Source organism: Benincasa hispida, chromosome 6 (assembly GCF_027475165.1).
Source record: "Benincasa hispida cultivar pf3 chromosome 6, pf3_genome.v1.1, whole genome shotgun sequence".
Classification (NCBI taxonomy): domain Eukaryota; kingdom Viridiplantae; phylum Streptophyta; class Magnoliopsida; order Cucurbitales; family Cucurbitaceae; genus Benincasa; species Benincasa hispida.
In genome coordinates, this window is record NC_143483.1 from 10764283 (window position 1) to 10790341 (window position 26059).

Consider the following 26059-nt stretch of genomic DNA (forward strand, 5'->3'; position numbering starts at 1 on the left):
AGACTTACATTTCACCAGGATGATCATAGGTAATTTAACCTTAACTCTGAGTGAGTTGTGAACTCTTGCCTATGAGAGTGATTTTTTTATCTGCACGGGTGAGACTGGCCATATTCATCGCCTCAATATGCCTACTATTTTGGAGATTCATCTGATTGGGAAGCTGGGAACACAATTCTATTGTAAAATGAAAACTCTTTTCATTTTATCCTTCAGTTATTAAAAACTGAAAATAACCTCCTACTTTCACGATTAATGGAGAAAATAACCAACCACAATTATTATATAATTGTTTAATTATAAATAAATATAATAACTAACTTATCATATTATATTTATAACCTATAGTTTTAATATCACATCATATGTAATATTTAAACCATAGTCCTTTTCTCCTTTATTTAATATAAATCATATTTATATAAATTCCTCCAATTAATGTATCTCATACATGAAATCAATTGTATCACATATAATTGAACCAATTTAATTATATCATATATAATCAAATTCCCTCTTGTTAATTTGAACACTTCAAACTAATCGAAAAATTGATTCTCAACTTGAATCCATTGAGCTACTAAGGGGACCTTATGGACCTGTAGCTTGAAGCTCCAATGGTACGTGAATAACTGACTAAACTCTTTAATCACGAAATCCACCATCCGTTAACTATCAGGCACTTCACTAAAGACTGACAGCTGCACTCTTCTCACTACAAATATATTCCTGTTTCCATTGGACATAACCAATCAATAGTACGATAATCCTTCAGAGATCGCTCGTAAGTACAGATGGGCCAATTTACCATTTTGCCCGTAGTTACATTTAACTGCTTAAGTACCATTGATTCCTCTAATGAACAATACATCATAGTCCTACTATGATTGAACACTTCTTGAGCCATGAGAAAGTGTGTGGTGCCACATCGTTCAAGCCCTGGAATCAGCCCTTAAGGGAGCAATCTATCTACTTACCCCTGCTTCGGAGAATGAGTGAATTCCATCTTATGTAGCTGAGTTCCCAGCTCCCTAATCAGACAAATCCCAAAGTGATAGGTTTGAGTCGGTAATCTGGTCACTCACACCCATGCAAATCAAAGGACCGCCCTTATAGGCAAGTATTCCCACCTCACTTAGAATTAATGTCATGTTACCTCTGGTCATCCTAGTGAAATGAAAGTCTCTATCATGAATTGCGTTATACAACGAGACTAAACATTTCGTGGTCCGGTCTTATACAAACTCCTTTGTATAGGACACCCCTGCTCGCATGTCTCCACATGAATGATCAGGATCAAACCATCTGTAACACTTTACAACACTTGTAACATCTACAAAGTGGGTCGTATTTGTATTGTCTACAGGAAAAGGTTTCCCTCCTTTATCCATATACTATAGACTATTTAGGTTATCACTTAAGGCATGATCTACTTGTATGTCTCTACATACATGCTTAAGTTACAATGATAACCAGTGATCTTAGTTTATTGGTTTATGGTTAATGCAAATAAAATATCCCATATTTCATAGACAACAATGAAGAAAATATCAAATATTATTACATCACAAGTGTTTGTTCATATAGGTGTTTACAAAATATAGGACCCTACGAGATTTAGGGCATCAACCCCAACACTTAAGGGAATAACTTCTCTACTATCCTTAATAGTGGGTAGGAGTGAATTCCATTTTGCATCTTATGTCCTCGGCTATCTACCTTGTCTTACTCCAGAAATGGGAGGCTTATTGAGCTAGTGTTGTTGAGTCAACCCTCACCCATGAAAATCTAAAGATAATCTCGTATAAACAGTGGCTCGTAGTTAACTCAGGACTAAGGTTAAGTTACCTATGTCATCGCTTTGAAATGGTCAGTCTTAAACAGTAAACAACATTATAAAGTAAGAGTGACTTATCTCTTGGTTTGATCTTATACAAACTCGTTGCACAAGATGCATCCACTCCTCATGTCACCATATGAACGAATGAGGATCACTTCGTTTGTGGCACTTTATAACAAATTGTAACAAGCACAGAGTGGGTCGCATCTGATAGTACTACTAGAATAAGGTACCCAATCTTACTCGTATACTATAGATTATTTTGGCTATTTACTCGAACCTGATCCACTCTTATATCTCCACATAAAGTTCAAGTACTCATGTAATAGTCATGGATCTTAATTTTATTGGGTTTATTTCTAAAACGAAATGAGCCATTTATATATTCAATAACTACTTTATTGAATCAAACTTCAATAACATCCAAAATAAGTTTATTGTTTACAAACCACGAGTTTTAGGACATAAAACCCAACAAATGATTAAGGATCACCCTAAAATTAACTAAGGATCGATATGGCAACCCTAAAGGGGGGGGGGGGGGGGGGGAGGATGAATAGGGTTTAATTAAACTTTTTTTCTAAATTAATCTAATTAAACTAATTAATACACTTTTTATAAATAATAAGAAAAATTCAATTTATGCAACAAATAAGATGACAAAAATGTGATAATTTAATTCTATCAAATTTTAGCAAATAAATAAAAACAAAGTAAAACATACAATAAATTGCTTAAATTAATTGCAAAAATAAAAAGGAAAGAGTTAGAGAAGAAGACACCGTAATTTTTATAGTGGTTCGGTCAAACTCGACCTACTCCACTCCCCAAGCGCCTCTTGGAAATTTGAATAAAATCTTTCCGACTCTTTCCACGGATTAGAGCCCAACCGTTACACCACCGCTTCTTTTACGGGTTCAAGAGCAAACCCGATCCTTTCCACGGTTTAGGATCAAACCGTTACAAATGTTGGAATTTTTGAAGAACACAATACAACTCTCCCTAGAGTGGATTTACAAGTTTAAACACTCAACAAGTTTATCCTCACAATACAATAACACTCTCTCAAGAATAAGATGAAAAGAAAAAAAATTGGGAACTTAGAGAGAGAAACAATGGAACTTTTGAGTTTTGGAGGATTATGAAATGTAAAATTTGTTGGTTGGAGAGGAAGATGGTTTATATAGAAATGGAAAAATTTTTAGAAACCACAATTAATTTGGATCATTGGATTTTGGAAAAGAAAAATCAATGGTGAAGATTTTAAACTAAACTAGTCGTTAGATACAAACAAAATATAATATTAAATTTCTTTTCTTTTGAAATTCTTTTTCTCTTTAAAACTAACCCAAAAAATAAAAAAACATATCATGTGTCAAAAACTAGCCGTTAGACACAAACATAAAATGATATTAAATTCATTTTTTTTAATTCATTCTCTTTAAAGTCAATCCAAAAATAAAAAACATACCATGTGTAAAATACTAGCCGTTAGACACAAACATAAAATAATATTAAATTTATTTTCCTTTTAAATTTCTTTTTAATTTCATTTTTTAAAATTTTAAATCAATCCAAAAATCAAAAGTCCATCATATGTTAATCTTTTAATGATCCACCATTCAACCAATATGCTGCCACATGTCTACATACAAATGGTCTGGTTATGCCACGTCATCCACAACGGTATTTTCTCCATAGACTTGTTTCGGTCATATCGTCTTCGTTTTAGCTCCGATTTGAGTGATTCAAGAGATGTTGGAATCGTTATTCCGAGCTCTACGCTATGGACATATTAAAACACTGAGATTTTCAGTAATTAAAAATTGAGTTTGTTATCATCAAAACATTGATTAATTAATTAGTTAAAATTAGTTAATTTGAGATTAAGGGCCAAAAGGCCAACACCACACACACTCGACCTAAAATTCAAGAGATGCACATCTTGAGGGTAAAGTATTCGCAAGTCTGGAAATGGACACATCAAAGACGAGCAAATGTACATACTACATCACTGTGCAGAACAATAAAACAATTTGCACATATTCCCAAATTGGGATATTAGCAATCAAATCCCTAATAATTAGCCTCAAAATCCCAACATGGGAGTAGGGGACTAATGTTATGGGTAATAATGGATCGGTAAAAGATGAAGATAAAGGTAAAATTAGGAGAGTTACTTAATCCCAAAAAAATGGACCTAAGATAGGTAAGAAGTGGGCCCCGGGAGAGTTCCTAACAAATAGGGAGAACAAGGCAATTGGGTCTTTACAACCTCTAGCCTGCCTCGACCTTAGAGGCCGAGGTCACGGCCAATAATCCCTTGTGAATGGTTGATTCAGATCAACCCTCTATTTTGTAAACATCCCTAGTGGCCCAAATCCTACTCTGAGTGTTTGATTTTCAAATAGGTAAAGGAAGTAAATTTTAAATCCTAAAGAGATTAAAAAAAAAAAAAAAAAAAAAAAAGGACCATGAACTTCATTATAAATAGAGAATGACAGCTCTGCAAAAGGTAAGTTCATCTCCTCCCTACAACTATTTGTTCTAACCTTTGTGTTGAGATCTTACTTAAACATCAAAGTGTTTGTGACAAGCACTACACTGATGTGTGTGTGTGTTTTTTTTAGTTGTTCTGTAGGTAACTTTTCTTCCAAATTATAAATTTACTGTTGGCAACATGTGAAAGTTAAGTAAGTTCACTTGGCCAGATTTTGCCATGAATAGAAATTGAGAGAACATATGCTTAATTTCAAATGCCAAAAAATCAAAAATGAAAATGATTATCAAACCGGGCCAAATGATTAACAAGTAGAATCTAAGTTAATAGATAAACAGTTTGCACTTTTTAAATAAGTTAACATATTTATTGTTCATGCTATATTTACATCACTAACATGTGTTATTGCTTATTATTTATGTTTCATAATTTTACTAATAATATAATGAAAATGTCGATTCATCGCGTGGAACTTCAAAAAATGAGAAAAAAAAATTGATGAAAATATTGTATCATGATTCCAAGTGAAGTGACCCTAACTCAACCAGCCCAATCTTAGGCCGAAAATCATTCTTTTAAAAATTATATAAATATTCACTAATGACTAGATATCAATTCTTAGGTTATATTATAAATTTAGGTCCTAAAATTTGGATTTGTATCTATTTAATCACATATTCTAAATGTGATTCTGTGCAGTTTTTTACCATATATTAAATGATAATATAACATGTTTCTTAAACAAATAACCTTATAATGCATTCCTTATTTCATCTACGGTTATAACTTTATCATTAATAACCTTATAATTGCATTCTTATTGACTTTTTTCATTAATTACTTGACAATTACACTCTTATACCCTTTATCTCTTATGTATAAATGACACCCACCACAACTAAACCCTTTTTATTAATTATTATATTATTATATAATTTTTCCTCTTTTATTTACACTACTATAATTTTCTTCCAAGTATCATCATACTGATCTATGTTTTTTTTTTTAAGAAAATCAAAATTGTGTATTATATTCAGTGACAATATGAACATAGTTTAATGGACAAAAAATTATATTATTAATTTTGAAGTCTAAGATTCGATCTTCTAATAAAAAAAATCAGACAACGACATTATTTTTTAAAAAGATAACGACAATGACATTAATACAAAGTAGTTAAGAATAAAATATCTTAATTTGAAGCACAAGAGTCCAATTGAACATTGTTCAATTGACATACAAGCGTATTTGTAATCACGAAGATCTTTAGTTTGACACCCCTAACTCCACTCATATTTTTTTAAAAAAAAATGAAGTACAAGAAAAACGACCTAAAATAAACTATTTGAAATTTATGATGAAAATTAAGGGTCATTTTCAAATATAGTAAAATGAACCACAATATTTACAAATATAACAAAATGTCACTGAATATCAGTAATAGACATGAATAGATTCACATTTTGTTATATTTGTAAATATTTATAGTAGTTTTTTTTCATTTAAAATATTTTTTCTAAAATTAAACATACTTAACTATAAATAAGTTAACCTAATTGTTAAAATTAGCTTTGAAAGCTGTACAAAAATTCATCGTAAACAAACAAATTTCCAAACAAATGAAAGAGAGAGTTTTTTTTGTTTTGTTTTTTTATTATTGCAATTTTCACGAGATGATGATAAGGACTGTTAAGTCATACCACAGAATTTTAGGGGCTTTTACGTAATATCAGGAATTTAGAAGGGCGAATGCCACGCTGGCAATCGTTTTTCTGTTGGTTTCCTAGTTTTTATTTTTTACTCTCTCTCTTTCTTACACCAAAATTTCCCTCTCTTCTTCTTCATCCTCTTTCAACAGAAAATCCAAACCCTAGAGAGAGAAATTTGCTCCTTGAAGAGATTCTTATGTTTCTCTTTCACCAATTGAATTTGGTGATAAATACGAAGAATTAAGAACAAATCATTTGGATTCCGTTCGAGGAAAATGGAGAAATGTGTGTGAGGAGTACCTGATTTTGGTTAATCCGTCAAACCTACTGTAGAATTGATTCTGTGATCTCATCTGTTTGATCGGATTCAACTTTGAGAATCTGAAAGAATCGAAGAGCAGTGATTTTTCTTCTGAATCCGTTAATGGTTTCGAATCCAGATCTCGTCTTCTATGCTTGCATTGCAAGAGGAACTATAATCCTCGCTGAATTCACAAGAGAGTCAAATCTCGATGACTTAGCTTTCAGATGCATCGAGAAAGCTCCTCCTCATCACTCAATCTTTTCTCATACCGTCAGAAACAGAGCTTACACCTTTTTGATCGAAGGTCCTTTTGTTTATTTCGGAATCTTCCATGAAGACCTTAACAAATCGGAGATTTGTGGTTTCTTAAACCGCTCAAGGCGTGTTTTCGAGGAGTTTCTCGAAAGTGAATCGCTCAAGGGTTTTGAGAACTTCACTTCTTACTGTTTTCAATCGCAGTTCGATTCGACTCTCCGGTATCTCGTCCTAGGATCGAATCTGAACAAAACATCGTCCAATGCATTGAAAGGTACTCAGAGGTCGAGTTTGGATTCAAGTAAAAGAAAGCAAATACCACTGATTTCTAAGTTCTCGAATCCCGGGAGCTTAATGAAGAAGAAGAAGAAGGTGATTGGGGATGTTAATAGTGAAGGAGGGAAGTATGCAATGGACGATTCTGTGGATCTGTATGATGATAACAATGGTTTATGCAGTAGAGATATTACATTGCTGATGCAGAAGAATGGTTCTCATCTTATTGAGCGTCAAAAAGCAAAGCAAGTATGGCGTAAACATGTGTGGGTTGTTTTATCCATTGATTTGTTTGTATGTCTGGTTTTGTTTGCCATATGGCTTTGGGTTTGCAGGGGATTTCAGTGCATTGAAAGCTGAAATTCCTGAGGTTTTGATGAATTTCAATCCTTGATTGGCAGAAATGACAATTCACTGCATAAACACAAGGTTGAAAACATCATGTGTATGATTCAAGCAAGCTTCAAGTTTGTATATTTTAATTTGCTTTGCTGATAATCTTTCTGGGATTCTGGGTTCTTTTTTCCTTCTCTACGTTTTGTATGATTCTCAAAAAGACGATAACAATTCAATGGAGTCTGGACTCTGGTTTATCCAAATGGAAATAATCTCTGTTTTAGTCATTTCTCAAATCTGAAATTGGGAGAATCTTGCTTGTTAATGTTAAAAAATGTTTGTACAATCTCAATTACAAATCAATTTCAAATTGGTCCTGATACTTGAAAAATAAGAACATCTCCCATTCTTGTTGGAGCTAGTTCATTAAGAGTTCATCTATCCACATGTCATTATCACATTAACTTTAAGGGCAGGAAGGTCAATAAAACATTTAAGTTCAAGGGCATTTTAGGAACAAGATATGATTGGATGTTGACTTGCATTCAAGGAAGAATTTATCTGATTTGTTAGATCAACCATGGAGTGGTTGCTAAGGGATAAAACATATTCACCAAAAATAAATAAATAAATAAATAGTTAGTTTCCAAATGAACCGTTAAAATAATTAATGATAACGTGACAATAGGTATTATATAGTACAATCTGGGCTGGCAGATTCTAATAACTAGGGATGATTTCAAATACCTGTCAGTAAATTTGCCTTGAACAAGCCCAAAAGGTAGCATTGTACAAGAGTTATTTACCATCCAAACTACAGTAAGAGACAATCAAACTACACAAACTGTACTTTCAACCTCACATGAACAAGAGTATTCCGTTACATGTATAACTGTATTATCAGATCCCGAATTCATAGAACTTCAGCGAAATACATTGAGATAAACTCTTATTACAGTCCCTCTCCTAACCGCAGGGAGTAAGCTTCTTATTGCCTGCACCTCGAGGATTGTCGTCTTTCCAATCGTCCCATGCCCTCGCCTTCTCCTGAGCAGCATCATCGTCTTCGTCTTCGTCTTCTGCACTAGGTCCAGGCTTTCGATTGTTGTCCTTATGCCATGCAGAGTTTGCTTCTTCAATGTACTTGGCAGTCCTCTCTTGCCATTTGTTCATCATTTCCATCTCTCTCAGCCCAGCCTCCTCGATGCTCATGGTTGGCAACCTTCCACAGAAAATTCAGCCCATAAATTAAGTGCACAATATTCTTTTTCGTAACCAAAAAGTTGAAGTTCTAATTTTCGAGGCCATTTAGATTATTATGATAAAACCTAAATATATTAAGATATAATAGATAATGAAATTACACGATAAACCAGGTAATTCAAGGTACTTGGATCCTCCCAATCTCTCGAGATCACTCTCAAGCCCTAATCCACTCACCAAAGCATTGCCCATCTTCCTCCTTACTGTATTTATAACCAAACTTCCCAAACAAACTACTTTTCTAATTACTACTATACCCTTAATATCCCTCTCTAATACCATTCCTATCCTCCTATTATTCCTCCAAATATAACACATTTTGGGAAAAAAGAGCTCGTTCAACATTTTCCTTCTCTGTCTACTGTACAAGAATAGAAAATCTAGTCAGACTGACTGTATAACAAATGACACAAATACGTACCTAAAGCCAGGTTGGAAAACCTGGGCAGCTAACCTCTCTCTCTCACTCGTAAGGGGTCCACCATTCACAAGACTTGCTGGTCCAAATATCATAGGCTGATGTTTGTGTTCATGTGCTTGGGAGACATTTGCTCTTCCTTCTAAGACATCCTGAGCAAAAGTTGCACAAGTGATTGGTGGTGCTGGTTTCGAATATTGAGCTCTCACAACACCGTCACGATGCCAAGCTTCTGCTCTTCTCATTCGTTCATCAAGAATCTCTCTGGAAAAGTTCTTGTCCCCATCCTGAAATATATAGCAAAGAACAAATGCTCTTAGACCTCTAATTCAATCGATTATTTTATGCAGATCTGATAATGAACTGCCTAACTAGCCAGCCAAACACTTGCGAGACAAAACATTTTTTCTCCAGTAAAATTCCCAAGTCCAAAGAAAAATGAAGGGAATACACTTAATTTAACACATCATATCACCAATTAACAATACAGTGAATGCACAAACAATGTGTGAACCCCTTGTACATGTTTCCACGAAGTTTGAAGTATGGTTTCCTGTTCCTACCTTTTCTTCTTTTTCCTTAATGGAAGAGAGCATCTCCTCTTCCTTCTTCAGCATCTCTAGCAAATCAAAGGCCTGAATATAGAGCATTCCGAGAAAATCTGAGTACAATCCTAGAGGATAACAACCTGAAGATGTTGAATAATTCTGCATAACTCACCTTGCAGATTGCCAAAGTGATGGTCGTAAGCCAAGCCTGTAGAAAAGAAAGAAAGCAACTTAGTGAACGACTGACAAAAACATAAAAATCTATATCATCTCCATCAAACACTGACCAAAGTCTAACTGCACCACTTTCTGAGTGAAAAAGAATGTTTCACTCAGTACGACGCAACACTTAGCATGCATAAGACATATTGAGGTTTCGTTGAGTTCTGACAAATTTCTTTCTTTAAATAGTGGAATAACAAAAAACAGAAAGAAATGCAATCCTGATTTTCCATGAGATATAGCCAGGATGCAGCTAAGGTTGAAGATATAAAAGAACCACATCACCATCTGTCTTGTTTTATTTGTCTTTTTATTTTTCGAGAAAGCATGAACTATCATAAACAATAAATGTGAGGCCACATTGTATTGCTGTTCGTTTCAACTTCCATTAATTTGTTTAATCAAATTTGAAGTATCCTACAGCCTGAAACAGGCAATGTGACAGAAAACAGAGAGAAACGAGATATTACTGCTAATATAATCTCATAACTAACCTCACGCTCCTCCTCTCCATCATCGTCCAGCACATCCTCCTCTCCTGCCTCTATAGGAGCAGACAATGCAGAAGCTTTGCTTGAACGTCCACGGCGCTCTTTTCGCTCCTTTATCTCAAGTAACTTTGATTCAGCAGCCTTTTGACGTTTGAACCTTGCAATCTAGTAACAAATTTTCAAAAATAAATGCAAGTTGACTGCAATACCATCCACAAATTATATTTAGAATTATGCAAGAAATGAATTATATAAAATCTGTGCCATGACATCAGAACTTGGTCACTCCATTATTAATAATTCTTTACTCAATATCTCATGCACAGATAATAATCTCAAAAATGTGATGCGAGCATACTTACTTTCCTAGCCCTTCGATCTGCAAGTGAATTTCCTTCAGTAGATGTTTCAAGTTCCTCTTTTGGCAACAGTTCCATAGTCTCACAAAACGAAATGAACTCCTGAAGAGATGCCAATTACTCAAGTTTAAAAAAATTAACAATGAAGCCACAAAATAATAGATTAAATTCACTATTCAACCCCACATAATTCATTTTACCCTGAAATATAAACCTCCAATATTACTGAGGTAAAATTGTAGGCAGCACCCACCTTTAATTTTGCCTGGGAAGCCCTAAGGAGCGGTATCCTGTCATCTTGTACAATCTTCTCAGTCAACTCAGCAAGATAAAATGGCACCTGCAGGAAGCAACTACCAGAGTAAGATAAAATATTTGGATTTTCTGGTGACTGCAGAAAAGGTCATAAAAACTATCTACTTCAAACAAATATCACTCACCAATCGCAATTACTGAAACTGACAGATCTCAAGCAAAATAAAATTTGAGGGAATAAAAAATACATTATTTCAAAAACTATTTCATACTCTGAACACTACGGGTAATGGAATTATAAACAATGAAGAAAACATATTGGCAAAGAGTTCTATATCTTCTTTCTTCATATACATTTAATTTTTGAATAAAAGAAATTTTTTATCTGAAAAATATACTGGCAAAAATCTAGAATACTTGTCTATTAATTGCTCGATCATTAGAAATTTCTGTGGTGCTTGCTCCCTAACGTTTGGCTTCCACAGGTTAGTCTAATACATTGATAACTTTCAATGCAAGGTGGATAAGGGACAGAAGCATAAAGAATGGGTCAAACTCCATTTTGCGAGTTCTTTGAGAAACTTGAGATGATGGAAGTACATGAAAGATGTCAGGAAGGCTGGTGGTATTACATTATTCTTGAGATCTCTATTTGGGCTTCTATGAATACATGGTATTGTAACTTTCTGCTCTTTATCACTTAAACAAAATGAAGTGCCAAAAGGCTAAGCAGTTGCTTGATTCCCTGTTCCCTCATAATTTTCTAACTACTTTTTTGTTCAATTACTGACCTTATTTGATAAAAAATTTTAGTTTTCAAGTTTTGAAAATTAAACTTATAAACACTATTTTTAACCATAGATTTCTTCGTTTTCTTTGTTTTATTATCTACTTCCTAAAATTGTTTTTCCAAATCCAAGAAAACTTTAGAAAACACTAAACAAATTAATGGCTAAAAACTTTTTTCTTGTTTACGGAATTTGACTAAGAATCCAAATGTGATGTGAAAATCACAGTAAAAAAAGCACAATTTCAGACACTAAAAAAAAATCCTCATCAAACAGGAGTCTAAAGAAACCAAAAAAAGAAAAAGAAAATCAAAACTTACCAGAATATATTTAAGATTTCCCGTGCTGATATCCTCCTTAGTCTCGTTAGCTGAGAACAAACCCAGCTTCCCAATCATGTCCTCACACTTCCGTAATGCATCACAACCCTTCCTCACAACATCCTAAATTTCCCAAAACGAAAGAGGAAATATAAAACCTCCAAAGTCCAGAAACCATAAATAAAAATCCTGATAAAAAGAACACGAAGCTACGAAAAGGGTACCTGATCCGACCCAGACTCAGTTGCAGTGTTATGAATTTTCCTCGCCTGTTCGAAAATCGATGGTAGAGGCAGGTCCTCCATTTAGTGTAATCGCGAAGGAAGCAACCCTAATCGTCGATTCAAAATGGATTGAAAATAAATTCACTTGTAAAATTCGGGCATCGGAAACCGAAACCCTAAGTTCCGTCGATTAGAAACGGGAAAACAACGTTGAAGTATAAATAGTTGGGACTCTGAGAATTAGTTTCTTGGGAGAGAGAAAACAGAAAATAGGAGAACGGCGATCGGAGTTTGATAGTAATGAGCCGCCGCTGCGGCCAACGGTGATGTTAGCGTCTTAAAGGATTCGGTGTTGACGCGTTCACACAGTACTATGGTGTGCACTCCGTCAAGATCTTACCACGTCAGCAAATAACAAATTGGCGGTTCTTGGTAGAAGCCAGAAGGGACTTCTCGTTTCTGGAAACTAATGTGGTGTGGGCCTTGGGCCCAATGATTGGAAGATCAATAAAATCGGCCAATAAAATATCTTGCAAGAGGCTTTTGTGGAAACTAACATGGTGTGGGCCTTGGGCCCAACATAAATTGCTCGCTTTTAAAAAATTAAGGACGTGTAGATAGTAGAATTGAAGAAAAAAATCTAAAAATATATTAAATATTATGAGATCAAGTTTCGTACCCAAGACAAGTACTCAATTTATAAGTGATTTAATATCAACAAGTCAATCATCAAGTTTGATTATTATAACAAATAATAAATATAAATAGTAAATGAAAGTCTATCGGTGATAGCCACTAATATTTAGTGATATTTTCTATCACTGATAGCTTAATCTTTGATTATATTTTCATAGTTAATAGTCACTTATAGAAATCTATCATCAATAGCCAACTTAGTGAATTTAATTAATAAAGTTGAATTTCGAACTAAAATGTAAGTGAAATTCCTAGAAACTATCACTAATAGCATGTTTATCAGTGATAGAAGCTAACATCGAAAAGAAAAGGGACTTATAAATGTTTGAGAAGGACAAGAAAGGGGAAAAAATGTGTTCAATGGCAATGATTGATAGAAACTACTACTAATAGCATGTTACCAGTGATAGAAACTAATACTAATAGCATTTTATCGTTGATAGAAGCTACCCGATAACACGTTATCTGATAGAAGCTAACTCGATAGCACGTTATCGGTGATAGAAGCTACCACTGATAGCATGTTATCAGTGATAGAGAACTATCACTAATAGCATGATATCAGTGAGATTATTGATAGCATCTTATCAATGATGTTATAAGTGAAAGAAGCTATTACTAATAACCACAATATGAGTAATGTTAGTGATATCGGTGATAGAACTTAGGTGATATCTATATATCGAGTTTCTTTCAAAGATGATAACCAATTATAGAAGTCTATCATTGATATCCTTAAGTGTTAATAATTTAAAGTAAATTCTAATTTATGAAAGTCTATCAGTGATAGCGACCGATAGCTGCTACCAGTGATAACCATGATAAAAGATTATTAATGATAGCTACTGTGATAATCAAAGTTGTTGGTCTTTTTTCAAATTTGATCACTATTTATAAATCTATCATTGATAGCCATTGATAGCCTTAAGTATTGATATTTCAAGGTTGATTCCAATTTATGAAAGTGAATCAATGATAGCTACTGATAATTGATAGCAAATTAAAAGCTAATATTTCAAGATTGTATTAATTTTTCTCAAATTGAAAGTTATTGCTGATAGCAACTATTATCGATAGCAATTGATAGAAGTTATCAGCGATAGCAGCTATTAATGGCTATCACTGATAGTTGCTATCCGTGATAGTTTTAAATTTGAGAAAACTGGGAAGCAGCGAGCAAAATGGTGGCTAGCCATGAATTTTTTAGTCTTTTACCATTTTTTTGATCTATATATACAATTATTTTATCTTTGTATTACATATTTTATTATTTTGGACTTGAATTCTATTTATGCAACTAGCCCAAAAATTTTAAGAAAAAAAAAAGAAAAAAAAAAGAAAGAGTCTAAGTTGATAAAAAAAATGGGAGTGTTGGGGAAAATCACAGAGTTTAGTATCTTCTTATTTGGAATTACATTTTTAACTCCGAGTAAAAAAAGTGTTAATTTTTCTAAATGTAAGGATTTATAATTTAAAATAATGATTATACCGAGTAAGACCAGGTTTGCTTTCAAGTTTAAAGTAAGTACATCATTTTTCTCTAATTTTTCTCCTCACTTATCTCTCCCTCTTTGTACACATTATTTTCTCTTCATAATTAGTGATTTATGATTTTATTTTAGTCAGGAAGTTAGGTTAGTTCAGATGATCAAGTTGACCATCGGTGTAATATTTTGTTCAACATGCTTTGATACTTAAGTCAATATTGAGATCGAAATAATACTGAGCACAATTTGAATTTAGTAACTTGGTTGGGATGTGGACTTTCCATACTGTTTCCATTGTGTAGATTGGCTAGTTGTTTTTCTTCAATTTGTTCTTTGAAATGTCAAGGATCTTGTCTATAACGAAGTTGTTTCATATCTGAATATTTCTTTCCTTATCGAATGTAAATTTTATGTATGGTTTTCCTTGTTATCGCCTCTACGATTATTTTCATGTGTGAATCTTTCCTAAATTAATGTCTAGTATATATTTGGTGTTTCGGCTCTTGGTTAGGTTAAGCAAGATATATTTTTCCCAAGAGGAATCACGATAGTAGTTCTTCAAGAACATTGGGATGATTCTTTTGTGTTTGTATGGTTACAATTATCTTTTATTCTAATGCAATCTTACCGCTGTAAATCTTATATTGTAAGTTTGAAGTAAGCAATCACATATACTATACATTTATGTATTTGAAGGAAGCTATTATTTGAGTTGTTATTAAAACAGTTTATGATTTGCTAAACATATATTTAGGAGGACCATAAATATTGTACTTTAAGGGGATCACAAAGGCGTGCTTTATCTAGAGTAATATTAGAAGTGAGAGGATCTCATACTTAAGGGAACCTAATTGAAACTAGAGGTTAGTTTTGTGTGAGTCAATGTTAGGTGTATCTAACATATAATAACTGTGTTGTAATTGCTGAAATTTGATACTAATCAAGTTTCTTTCTGTTGGGCAATCTACCCCTAAGACGTAGGTGACTTTATACCAAATTGAGTTACCAACTTTTGTATTGTATTCTCAATGTTTATACGTTATGCTACACATCTTGTTACACTTTATGCTAAGGAATTCCTTGAATATGTTATTTGACGCTTCCAATGTCCTTCAAGCATAAATTAAATTTGTATTTAGTAATATTCAATTATTTATGGTTTATTTATGATTATGTCCCTAGGGTTCAGATAAGTACTCTATATAAACTCTTTAATCTTAGATGAGCCATATTCTGTATTTTGTGGTATTCTCTTTAATAAAATTCTTCTCACTTGTCCTGTGAGCATATATTATTAGTGAACCATGTAAATCCATGTACTAATTATTAATTTTACGTTTTCTGCATTCTCTTTCGTCGATTCCATAACACTAGAGCTTTATATTTGACAAGAATCGGCAATTTGATATTTACACACTTTTTCACATACTTATAATAAATCTCATTGGGCATTCTAGCTTGTTAGGCCCTATACATGGGGTCAATAGTACCAGAAGGGGTGATCATCTCATGGTCATCGTTTTGATCAGCAAGCCCACTCACAATCTCTTTACCCCTTCAAATAATTGACTCTCACTTCGTCTCAACTATATGACTCTTGAGAACGTACTAACGTAATAGATTTATAGGCTTAAACGAAACATCACATCAAGCCAAATCAACCCATTACAACAATATAATTCCATTCACCATCCAAAATTTTCGTATTAAGCTTTTTATGAAATGTAATCATTTATCTCAATAACATACTTTTTGTTATTCATATTATTCTCGAAAGTCGAGTCGTTGTCACGGTGTAAAGCATAGGGACTAAAAATAGAAAGAGAATGGAAATGAAATACGAAAATAAACAACACATCTAAGTTAAACCCTAATATGAGAGGTGGAAAAGTGAGAGAAGAAAGAAATATGCTTAAGTACAAAGAAGATGCTTATAGCATTGGAGGAATGGGAAGAAGAGACAATGGGGAGGAGGAAGGGGAGGTGAGGGTGCCTTTTTAAAGGGCACAAACTTAAAGACTGCGATAAGATAGATTCTTTCTTTCTTTCTTTCTTTTTAATTGCACATAAAAGAAGAAAGTGGTGGAACCACTTCATCAAAGGGAATTAACAACGATGCATAGGACTCCACCACTTGCTACCTAACACTAAACTATATTGTAACCTAACATCATTTTTAGGGGCCCTCCGTCTTGCTTGGTGTTTGTGGAGACGAGGCCTTGTAAAGACATTTTTTGAATGAGATGGGAATCTTCGTTTTCAAAATGAAATCTTCTTCTTTTTTTTTTTTTTCTTTCCTTTTTCCTTCTTGATTTTAGGAACGAAGACGAAGAATGCATTTTTTTTTCATTATTATTATTCTTAGACTTTGAACATATACATCTCATTTTTTTTATTCTATTAGAATGGAATAGAATAAAAATATCTTCCAAATAAAAACTACGCAATGCATGTTTACATGTACATCGACACTAAATATTTAAACGAAGTTGGAAAAAAGAAAAAAATAAATAAAACGAAAATGACTCCTCAAAGGCAACCTATTCCCTACAAATTCCCCATGGAAAAATAAATCTCCTCTCTCCTTTCTTTCCTAAAAGTTAAACCAAATCCAAGAATAATGTCATAAACAAAGTATATTTTTATTCATACATAGGCTCATCTTCTATATAATTAACAACATTTTGTTTTAATTACTACATGTTATAATATTATTACCTTTACTTATTAACCTAAACTTTTAGATCAATTAATAATTTAATAGGTGATCAAAGAGATCTTGTGTTCAAATCTTATTTCCTCCTAATGGGTCTTCTACATGTTTCATACATTTTAAGCTCATAGGTGAGAGAAGTATAATACAACATTAAATTTACCTTCATCGAGGGTCAATCAGTGGTTTGATATATAAGTGTTACGAAATCGACAATTAAAGAACATAAAAAGGAACGTAGAGATAGAGAAGATCGACACAAAAATATACGTGGTTCACTAACGGTGTGTTAGATATGTCCATGGGCAAAGGGAGAACAGTATTATCAGTGAAAATATTTTCAGAAAATTACATCAAACGATGTCTCTAAGGTTAGAGAGTTTATATAGCGCATTACTTTAAACCCTAAGGTTATAATTGTAAATAACTAAAAATAAATAAATATGCTAAATACGAATTTTGAATAGGTTTGAAGCGCCAACAAACAAGTTCAGGCATTCCGCAAATCGATACAAAAAGTTTAATCGGTTAATGAATAATATAAGACTATTGAAAAGAGAAATGGAGAGGTTGACAAGTTTTTATAGGAAATAAAAAAGAGAATACTTTAAAAAACTATTTGGCAAAGCTTAGAAAAACATGGCCACCTGAGAGAATAAAGTAAAAGGAAAATCCCATATCCAAAAACATTAAAACAAAAGGGGGAAGGGGGAGAGTTGTGCTTGGTTAAATCACTTCATTCTTTTATGCCTTACAAATATATATATATATATATATATATATATATATATATATATATTTCAAATGTATATAGATGGGAATTGGTAACCAGCTAGCTATTATATAACATATGTGTGTGTGTGGTCCTTATGATGATATTACACCCACACATTGTTGAAGATAGTTGTTTTTCATATGTATTATCTTTTCAACTCCTAATTCCTTGAAAGCTATTTGTCTTCACCTCCCACACATCCCTATACCCTAAATATTCCATCTTCATCAAACTAATTCAATTGTATAAGTACTTAATATCAATTTACATTCCTTTACTTTGTAATGATTTGTGGTTAAAATCATATCAAATTTGTATAGTTCATTCTTTTTTGAAATTTCCACTAGTAGATAGGAAGAAAAATGGACGAAGATGAGTGCAGATGAAAAATCGTTACTATCTATTTGATATTGTGGAATTTTTCTTTAATTTACCTTGATTATTATATTTGGAGAAGGTTTATACACATGCAAAAGTGTGATGCATTAACAATTGTAAAACAAAGTTATAATGAAAATGGTCTCAACTGATTTGTTTAGGAAAGTTTAGGGTTTAAATTGATGCAATTATATATTATTGTTGGATTGAGTATGTTATTTGGTGCTTCGAACAATCAAATACGAGAGTCTCGCGAGTCAGATTCCAGGCGCATATGTTCTGTAATCTGTATTTTCTCTCTAATAAAACTGTTTCTATCTGCCTCATGGGCGTAGCTAACACATTATTTGTAAACTACGTAAATCAGTGTGTTAATTCTTTTTTGTTTACATTTTTCTATTTATCTATATTTGTCAATTTCATAACCATTATTATATTAATACTCTAGAGTTTCTAATCTAATCTCTTTTTTTTTTCTTTTTAATTATAACCCTTCTTATATTACATTACAACTCTCTCTTTTTCTATATGTTTCTCGCATAGGCTCTCTAATGATATATATATATATATATATATATATATTCTAAAAATCATCCATTTGGAGTTTTAATTGATATAATTCTAAAATTTATAAGTATAAATTGATTATTTTTATGATAATAATAATAAGAGTAAATGATATCCTCCCTAATACCCTGAGACTATTAGATCTTTATCTTTTAAAAAGATTCATTTTAGACCTTCAAAATTTGAAGTTGCATTATATAAAAAAATCTCTATAACATTAGACGACATTAGTACTCATTTATATTAGATTATGGAATTTCATCTATCTTATAAAGAGTGTGAAGTTTGCGGTTTTCAACCATGTACAAAAACACAATTGTGTCTTCTTTTAATTTTTTTTGTCCATTACGATAAGGAGCTAGGTATCAATTTTTGTCTCGTGAGAGAGGATGGTAAGAAAAACAATAGTCTCATGTACTATTTTTTATTTTTTCTCTCAATCCTAAATATTTAATCTACATTTAAGCTTCAATATCAATATACTAGTATATGAGACTATTGTGCGTTAACCTAATTAAGATATTCTGGTAAATCCTATTAACCCACACAAACATATCTTTCTAAAAAAAAAGGTAAATATAAATTTACACCCCTAAACTTTTGGGGTTATATCAATTTAAACCCTAAACTAATAATTGTATCGATTTAAACTTTATACTTTCATTAGTGTAACAATTTAACTGGACAACGACCCTCCAAATATCTCCACAATTGTATGATATTGTCCACTTTCACTTTGGACATAAACTCCTATGACTTTACTTTTTTGTTTCAAACCAAAAGACCTCATACCAATGAAGATAGTTGTCCTCCCTTATATACCCATGATCATCTCTCTTACCTAACTAAGATAAGACTTTGGTCTCATTCCCAATATAAACCTTGAAGTTTTATAAGTGTATCAATATAAACCCTCCATTTTGTTTTATTTGAATATACTTATGAAATATTAGAGTTTAAATTGAGATATTCATGAAAGTTCAGAGATTAAATTGATATATTTATGAAAGTTTAAGGTTTAAATTGATAAATTATTAATTTAGGGTTTAAATTGAGTTCACAATTTAAATTGATACAACTATTAGTATAAGGTTTAATAATTGATACAACCCCAAAATTTAAGAGTATAAATTGATATTTGCTAAAAAAAATTAATGTTAAATTGCAAATTTAATCTCTGGATTTTTAAAGTTTTTATTTAACAAATATTTAAACAAAAAATGTAGTTTAAATATTTGTTAAATATAACTTCCAAAATGTCTAAAGTTGTGGAAATCAAAGTTTTAAATAAAATATAAATTCTTCATTTGATCCGACCACAAAGGAGCATAAACAGTGCAAAAAAGTAAATGACTTTCCTTTTGTAGTAGGTTTTTGAGTTAGCTTTCATTTTTTTTTTTTTTGCGTCCCATGAGTCCTCTTAAAGTGTCGATATAAAATTAAATTTATCATTTAAGAATAAATGCATCATATCCTAGTGCACTTAATAATCTCTTCTCTCTAATATATTGTTAAAAAAACATTAAACTTAACTTCATTCATCAGCTTAAGCTTTTGAATCAATCAGTGATAACATGGTATTAGACCAAGACGTCCTATGTTCAAACCCATTAAATTTACCTTTACTCATCAACTTAAACTTTTAAGTCGATCAGTGACTTAATAGGTCCTTATCATATAAAATAATGAAAATGTTGAATATGATAGAGACCATAAATAAGTAACTTTTATTTCTAAGTTTTAAGTTCAATTTCTATTAGGTTCCTAAATTTCAAAATGTTACATTTTTACCTTTGAGTTTCGAGTTTTGTTTCAATTTTATCTCTAAGAATTTAAGATTTACACTTTAGTTTTTTATTTTTCATTAAATACTTAATTTTAGTCATTGTTTTACTGTCTATTAATTAATTTAAAGGACATAAATAAACTGTGATTAAATTATATTTCACTAAGTTTCCATAACTACTAAAGTTAATTAAAAATTATGTATCACATTCATTAACAGAAAGTTAACACCAAATTCTAGAGTGAGCGCTACGAAAAACTTGAAGGTAAAAGTGTAAAATATGAAAATTAAGGGATTTGTTATTGCAATTTGATTGACTAAGTTTGTTACAAGCAAAATTGGGCAACATATCTTGGAATATGTGTTGCTCGGTGTTGAGCAGCTTGTGGTGTGTCTTTTGTAGACTCTGCCTCGAGATTTTTTCCTTATCAGTTAGGGTTTCTCACGTAGATTATCGACTTGTAGATCATTTTTCTTTCATTGAACGTCATTTCAAGGATGTTTTGGTGAGCTCTATATTGTGCTTATTTGTTTCTGTATAAAGTTGGCCCTTTTGAAATAGAAAAGTGTGTGCATTAAGGGTTTTGAGTATAGAGATCCATTGTCTAAGGCATTCCTTTTATGCACTGTTAATTGAACTTTATGTACCTTGCCCTCGAGGGTCTTACTAGACGTTGATGAGATTTGCTAGATTGTTTTGAGCATAGTAAATCAGTTAACGAGTAAGTGAGAACTCAGGATGGGTAGTGAATGTTTTATTAAGGGGATTTCATTTGATGTTTAAGAAAAGTGTGCATGTAGAAGTGCAGGAAGCTCAAACTTAAGGGAAGCCTAAGTTGAAACTGAGGAGTAGACTTTACGTGAAATGTTAAAGAGGGAATTTATCAGTTAAGTCATCCATATAATTGCATAACTCTTCAGAATATGTTACATTGCATCGAATTAGGTTATAAATTTTTGTGTCTAACTCTATTCTCATTGCTTGTTATTAAGTTATGTTATTTATTTGTTGTTTTATTATAACAGCATGCTTGACATCTATGTATTCCATGTTAAATATATCCTCTTTAAAATTTCAGGATCAAATAAAAATTAAATAATTCAAAACTCAAGGATAAAAAAAATAACATTATCTTAAACTTAGACACTAAACAATAGAAATTAGACTCAAAATTTTGAGACGAAATAGATACTCTTTTCAACCGAAAAGAAAAAGAAAGAAAAGGTTATTTAGGTGGATAGATCTATGAAAGATATGATCCTTAGAGCCAAATCCAATCTCTTGGTGATAGGCTTATGAGGTTCACGTGAGACTGTCCCTTTGGCTATGTTGCTTTCCTTTGATACCCAAAATTCAACACACATGCCTATCCACTTACATTCCTTTTTTCTAATTCGCTAATTAAATCCTTCGAAACATTTATTTTAGATCTATTTTTAAATAAAGAAAAATGGAGTCAATTTATATACAAATAGAGTAAAAGTTCACTATCTGTTAATGATAGATCACGATAGATCGTAACAATCTATTGTGGTCTATCTCATACTTAAAAATATTTTGAGCAGTTTTAACATTTAAAATAATTACTCTTTGTTTTATTTTATTTTTCAAGAAATAAATAAAGAAAAGGGGCTTAGTTTTTTTTTTTTCTTTGAAGGGAAGCCCTTTGGAAGAATAGGATGGCCTTTCAATGTAAAGTTTTGAGATGCAAAGCATAGAGAGTTTGTAGGTTTAAAAAGAAAAATAAGCTTCCACTTTTGAACATCTTCTTTATTACTAATTTTTTTTATTCCTTCTGTTTTTTCTTCTTCAAATCCATTGGTTTTGGAAGAATTAATATCCATTCTATATTATATTCCTTCATTCTATACTATTAATAGTTTGGTTCCTTACTAATATCTCTCTCTTCTTTAGGATTTCAGTAAAGTCCCTTATGATTCTTATTTCGTGCTCTCTATTTGTTTTTAGAAAGTTAAAGTAAAAGCTTCTTTCCTTTTCTTTCTTTTTTTTTTCTTTTTTTTGCTAAAATATCATTTTCAAATCTATACGAAATTATTCACTACATCTTCAAGATTTATTTACATGTTGGTTAATTTTGAAATTAATTTTAAATAATTAAATTTAAAATTTATTTGAACTACATCGAATTTGAACTAACAATTAAAAGTATATGTACTAAAATAAAATGAAACCAAAGTTAAAGAAACAATGTAACTCTATTTTTTTTCACAACATATACAAAGAGATTTGGAATTTTGTTTAAAACTCGTGTGCGTGAGTTCATGTATGTGTAATATAAATTTGGCTAATAAATTTAGCTAAATAATACAACATGTCTTTGAAATTTGCACTTTGTGTCAAAAATATCCATGAAGTTTTGAAAGTTTAAAAATATCCTTAAATTTTGAAAAAGAGTTTAAAAAATATTCTTTATCATTTGTTTTAGATAGAAACTATTCGTGTTTTGTTTAAAAAAATACCCTTGAACGTTCATAAGTTTTAGAAATACCTTTAAATTTAAAGAAAAGTTAAAAACCGTTAATTCTTCATTGTATAAATACCTATAAAAGGTCAAAAGTTGCATTTGTACCCTTACATTAAAAAAATAAATAAATAAATAAAAGTATTCTTACTATTTATCTAGACCTCATCACCTCTTCCATTTTATTTCTTTCCCTTATTTTAATATTTATGGCCTATCACTTCTCTATTTTATTTGTTTTCTTCTTTTTTCCTCCCCTCTTTCTCTCCTTTCTATTAAAGGTTTAACCTTTTGTTTATCTCATTAAAAAAAATTGTCAACTTTAGTTAAGGTATATAGATTATAACAAAAAGAAAGAGAATAGTGGAAGCACGAGGGCTAGACCTTAGAACTTATATGTTTTCGTAAGATTATATATTAGTAGTTGAGTGTGTGTTAATAGTCAAATATAGGTTCTTGTTGTATTTAGCTATTTATAGTTTTGGTTAGTTTTAAGAGGAGATTTTTATTTTTCGGATTTTGTGGGACTTTATGCTTTAACTTGAAGTTATGGTTTATATTTTGTTGTGACAAAATTGATGTAAAAATTAGATACATGAGAGAAAAATGAAAGTATCTATATGAAAAAATATGATATCTATATAATTTGTTTTAAACTTTGTTCTTTTCGAACTCAATAAAACTTCAAGCAAATTTATCACTTTACTAATTGTAGGAGCAATTTTAATTTTTTTTTTTTTTTTTGCAAGGTTAAGAGTATTAATGTGACTTTTAAAAGTTTAAGGATATTTGAAACGAGTATTAATGATTTGTGTTTATGTACTGACTGCAAGAAACTTTTTCAAAGTTCAAGTGTATTTTTGAAACAAAACACTAATAGTTTACATAAAAAATAACGACAATGATACTTTTGAACTATTTTTTAAAATTCAAGGGTATTTTTGACACAAAGTTCAAAGTTTAAAGCTATTTTATATAATTTATCCTATAAATTTTATATTGATTGTCTAGCTAAAATAATGTTTCCGTCCAAAGTGATATTAAATATAAAATTTAATTTAATACATTCGTACGTCAGCTAGTGATTACTTTGGATGGAAACATTATTTTAGCCAGGCATCTTTCTTAATTAAGTATAGCTGACATATTAATGAGCTGACATATGTATAAGCTGACATACAAATGTATTAGCTAAAATAATGTTTTCATCCAAAGTGATATTAAATACAAACCTTGTCCGAAGTGATAATTTCATATTAATTGCCTAGTTTATAGGCATAGCTGACATACGAATGTATTAGCAATTGAGATTTGTAATTAGAAATGGTATAATAGGATTGCGTGTACCAAGTCAATTTGTAATTAGTTGTTGGTTTGTTATTTTCCCTATTTTTATGGTAGTTAGTTTTAGTTAATTTGCCCATTTATATTTGATGTATTAGATAGGATCAGTGTTTTAGTGTTGATTAATTAAATAAAATTATTCCTCCTTCATACATGTGTTATAGTATAGAGTAGATATATTATTGTAGTATCAAATACCTGTAATGTTATTTATTTTTCATTAATATTAGATCATATGATATTAAATATGCCTTCACCCTTCAATTTAAATTTTTAGGTCAATATCAATAATTAAAGAAGCACCTAATAATATAGTTTATATGCGTAACATCAATGGTAAATTTTTTCAAAAAGAAAATTGAATATAGAAATCAACTGAAAAAAAGATGAGATATAGAGTATACTTTCCATTGCTATATCAAAGATATACTTAATTTATCACAATCAACAGTTATATCAATTATATACTTTATATCAAGTGTCTCTTTTGTTTTTGTTTCTGTTTTTTTTTTAAGGAAAAAGTACTTTATATTAAGTGTCTCATACTATGTCAATGATACAATAACAGGGCATGACTTTATCACAGATTAACAACTATGGTGCCGCTTTTATTGCCCACAATTGGCATCTTTTTATTGATATCCTCAAATGTCGAGTCATCGATTTGTACGTACTTAAACTAATCTTAAAGGACAATTCATTTGATCTTATTATATTTAGGTGCCAGGAACATTATTAGATAATATATCTTAGGAAAATGATAACACTACAAAATTTTTTTTTATCTCAATTGATGCCTAAAAATTCGTTGAAAAAATGGAATTTACTAACGACAAAATTAATTGTGGACAATAAGTATATTTGCCAACACTTATACCAACATCATAAATTAAATTCATTTCCTTCGAGTTCTTTATCAAACTCATGACTTTTATTGACCATCAAAACGTTATAACTCCAAGTAGTTACATCGACTTCTATTAGCAAACTTGATCTATGTACTATACATATATTTGTAAAGCAAAATCAAAAGTAAAAGAGTGGAAGAGTTTTTTTTTTTTTTCTTTGTTTGTTTCTCCCACTTTCTCCAAGTGTAGATCGGTCAGATATGTCCCTTAAAATTAGATCACAAAGATATTATATATCACCTTCAATCTCAAATTATGAGACCATGTCCATTTAATCATTAAGTTATAACTCCAAATAAAACCCTTTTTTTTTTTTCTTTTTTGCTTTTCCTTTGGGATAAAAAAATTAAAGATTTAATGGGCCTAACATTCTTTCATAAAGAACTTTTAATTCCAAATGAAAAAAAAGAGTTATTATGATTGCACTTTTCGCTAACAAAACTTTAAATAAGTATAACATCGTAAATTTACTATGAGAAGATAAATTAAGTCACATGTCAAACTAAGCATAACTTAACTATATTTAAAAAAAAAGGAAATATTATATATACATAAATTTTATTCAGATACTCAACTCTAAGATTTATATAGAGAGAATTATATTTGTTGATTTTGTAGTGATGTGATGTTCAAGAACAACCCAAAGCCAAAGTTGGCTAGCAATTATGACATTGTGGACCAAAACCTAGCACTCCCAACTTCAAAGAAAAAAAAAACTATTTTAGAGAGTGAATTAGGTGCTTCAATATAATCCAACTAAAGTGGATTGTAGGGTTCTTTCATGCCCAAAGAAAGGAACATGACTATACTTGTG

The 26059-nt window shown here is 31.1% G+C and overlaps 2 protein-coding genes across 2 annotated transcripts; one reads left to right on the plus strand and one right to left on the minus strand.

Annotated features, from left to right (window-relative positions):
- Positions 1–6011: 6011 nt before the first annotated feature.
- On the plus strand, positions 6012–7483 carry LOC120079998 (phytolongin Phyl2.1-like). The gene has a single exon (XM_039034506.2). It carries the CDS (start codon positions 6474–6476, stop codon positions 7242–7244), a length of 771 nt encoding a protein of 256 aa, XP_038890434.1. The 5' UTR covers positions 6012–6473; the 3' UTR covers positions 7245–7483.
- Positions 7484–7859: 376 nt separating this feature from the next.
- On the minus strand, positions 7860–12615 carry TAP46 (2A phosphatase associated protein of 46 kD). Its single transcript, XM_039035240.2, has 9 exons — positions 12109–12615; positions 11885–12007; positions 10775–10861; positions 10525–10623; positions 10166–10327; positions 9622–9657; positions 9465–9536; positions 8905–9188; positions 7860–8442 (listed from the first exon to the last, which is right to left on the minus strand). The coding sequence occupies exons 1-9, from the start codon at positions 12187–12189 to the stop codon at positions 8187–8189; spliced, it is 1200 nt and encodes a 399-aa protein (XP_038891168.1). The 5' UTR covers positions 12190–12615; the 3' UTR covers positions 7860–8186.
- Between the last annotated feature and the right edge of the window lie 13444 nt (positions 12616–26059).